The 1,691-nt window shown below is 34.8% G+C and overlaps 1 protein-coding gene across 1 annotated transcript; it reads right to left on the bottom strand.

The window, feature by feature from the left end:
* Nucleotides 1-281: 281 nt before the first annotated feature.
* LOC108769179 (alanine aminotransferase 2-like) lies at nucleotides 282-1,690 on the bottom strand (the record flags this gene model as incomplete). Its single annotated transcript, XM_018520021.1, has 2 exons — nucleotides 1,535-1,690; nucleotides 282-614 (listed from the first exon to the last, which is right to left on the bottom strand). Coding segments are annotated over exons 1-2 (489 nt in total), but the record flags the coding sequence as incomplete, so codon positions are not given.
* Nucleotide 1,691: the final 1 nt, after the last annotated feature.

Below are 1,691 nucleotides of genomic sequence, written 5' to 3'. Positions count from 1 at the left end.
TTTTTAGTAGGGTTAACAGCTGTCTAAATTATCAATCTGTCCAAAATACCAAAGTTTAAAATATCAATTTCAATTTTGTATAACGTGCATAGTATATGTAAAAATGATTGATCTAAGATATAAATATGTATTATTCGTATAAAATACTATTCATTATTATGATAGAAGAAATAAACTAGGAAAGTAACGTTGCAACATGTAACTTTGTGTTTACGGAGTAGCGTAGATCACTTTTAAACGACGTTTTAAATAACAAGAAGAGATCCTTGAAGTGCAAGTACCTTGATACCAATAGAAGCGCCGTTCGAGAGGATAATATTATGGTAATTGCAGGGGATACCGCCGTCGCGTTCCTGAATGTATTGTGCAACGTGTTGGCGAATACACTCAATGCCTCTGGTCTCCGGGTATGAGCCTACGCTGCCGCCATTGCAATTTTCCAGGATCATTCGGGCCCGATTTTTTACATCTTCCGGGTATCTCGGATCGTTGAGCAAATTTGGCGAAACTGTCAGGGTGAGCACCTGCCGCAGGAACGTGATAGGCTGCTGACCCATCGCGTGGGCGTCACCAGTGTTCAATTTGATCACCTCCTTGAAGGGTTTTTCAACGCCCTGCAAAGAGAAACGATATTAGGTACAATCATGATCTTCGTGTTTAATTTTAAAACTTTTCCAAACTTTGTGGAGACTATAAGCTACCCAGATATCATAAAGAGTTCAAAAAGAATTCAGTGATATGTCATCAATTTTGAATTCATTTTCAGATGCAAAAAGAATTCTTTTTCTGAAAAAAGTTGATGATTTAGAATTGATGACATATCACTGAATTCTTTTTGAACTCTTTTGAACTCTCTGTACTATCTGGGTACAGATAGTACAGATAAGTTATATATACGGGAATACAATACAATCTAATTTACATTTAATGAATACATTCTAATGAAAATAATCTATATGTCATTTGCACCGAAGTGGAACTGAATGGAGGGTTTAGGTGGAAACTAAACCAGTAGATGGAAAATAACGAGTTACTTTCCAACCTTGAATATAATATCTACTACATCGATACGCGTTATCTTACATTCACGCATTAATTGTTTGTTAATGTTAGGTAAATAATAGTTTGCGCACATTATGAATTGTTTTCACATTATTACTTGCGAACAAAGTAATTTGGTTACATGTTTATTTAAAATTAAACGTTTATACGCTGTATTCGAATTATTTTCATTTTAGTATTTGCGAAAGAAATAATTTGGTTAAATGTTTACTGAATAAATATTTATATGCTAATATAATTTGGATAATTTAGATTGCGATCATCTATTTTATTATTTACTTCTTTGTCTGTATTTTGTTTATATTTACTATATCTACCAAAACTTTTTTGCTATAGTATTTTAAGTCGTGAATTTTGGGACACCCTGTATATCATTTCTTTTTTTGCACATGTATTGAAGATGATTCAATTCTGCTTTAGAATGGCATACGGTCCTTGACAAATGACTCATTTTGGCTCATTTTATCTTTACTTTTTGTAGCTCTTTTTCAATCTCCAGTGCCCTGGTGAACAGCGGTCCGCGCACTGCGTACTCCATTTTGCGAAGGTTCACGAAGACATTGTTCTCAGTGAGAACCTTATCGCGCGGGTTTGACGTCGCTGTCATCGTCACTGCATTCGATGCCATG

This window comes from Trachymyrmex cornetzi, unplaced genomic scaffold (genome assembly GCF_001594075.2).
Source record: "Trachymyrmex cornetzi isolate Tcor2-1 unplaced genomic scaffold, Tcor1.1 scaffold873, whole genome shotgun sequence".
In the NCBI taxonomy this organism is placed as follows: Eukaryota; Metazoa; Arthropoda; class Insecta; order Hymenoptera; family Formicidae; genus Trachymyrmex; species Trachymyrmex cornetzi.
The sequence above is the reverse complement of the archived record's forward strand: the minus strand, read 5'-3'. Positions and strand labels throughout refer to the sequence as shown.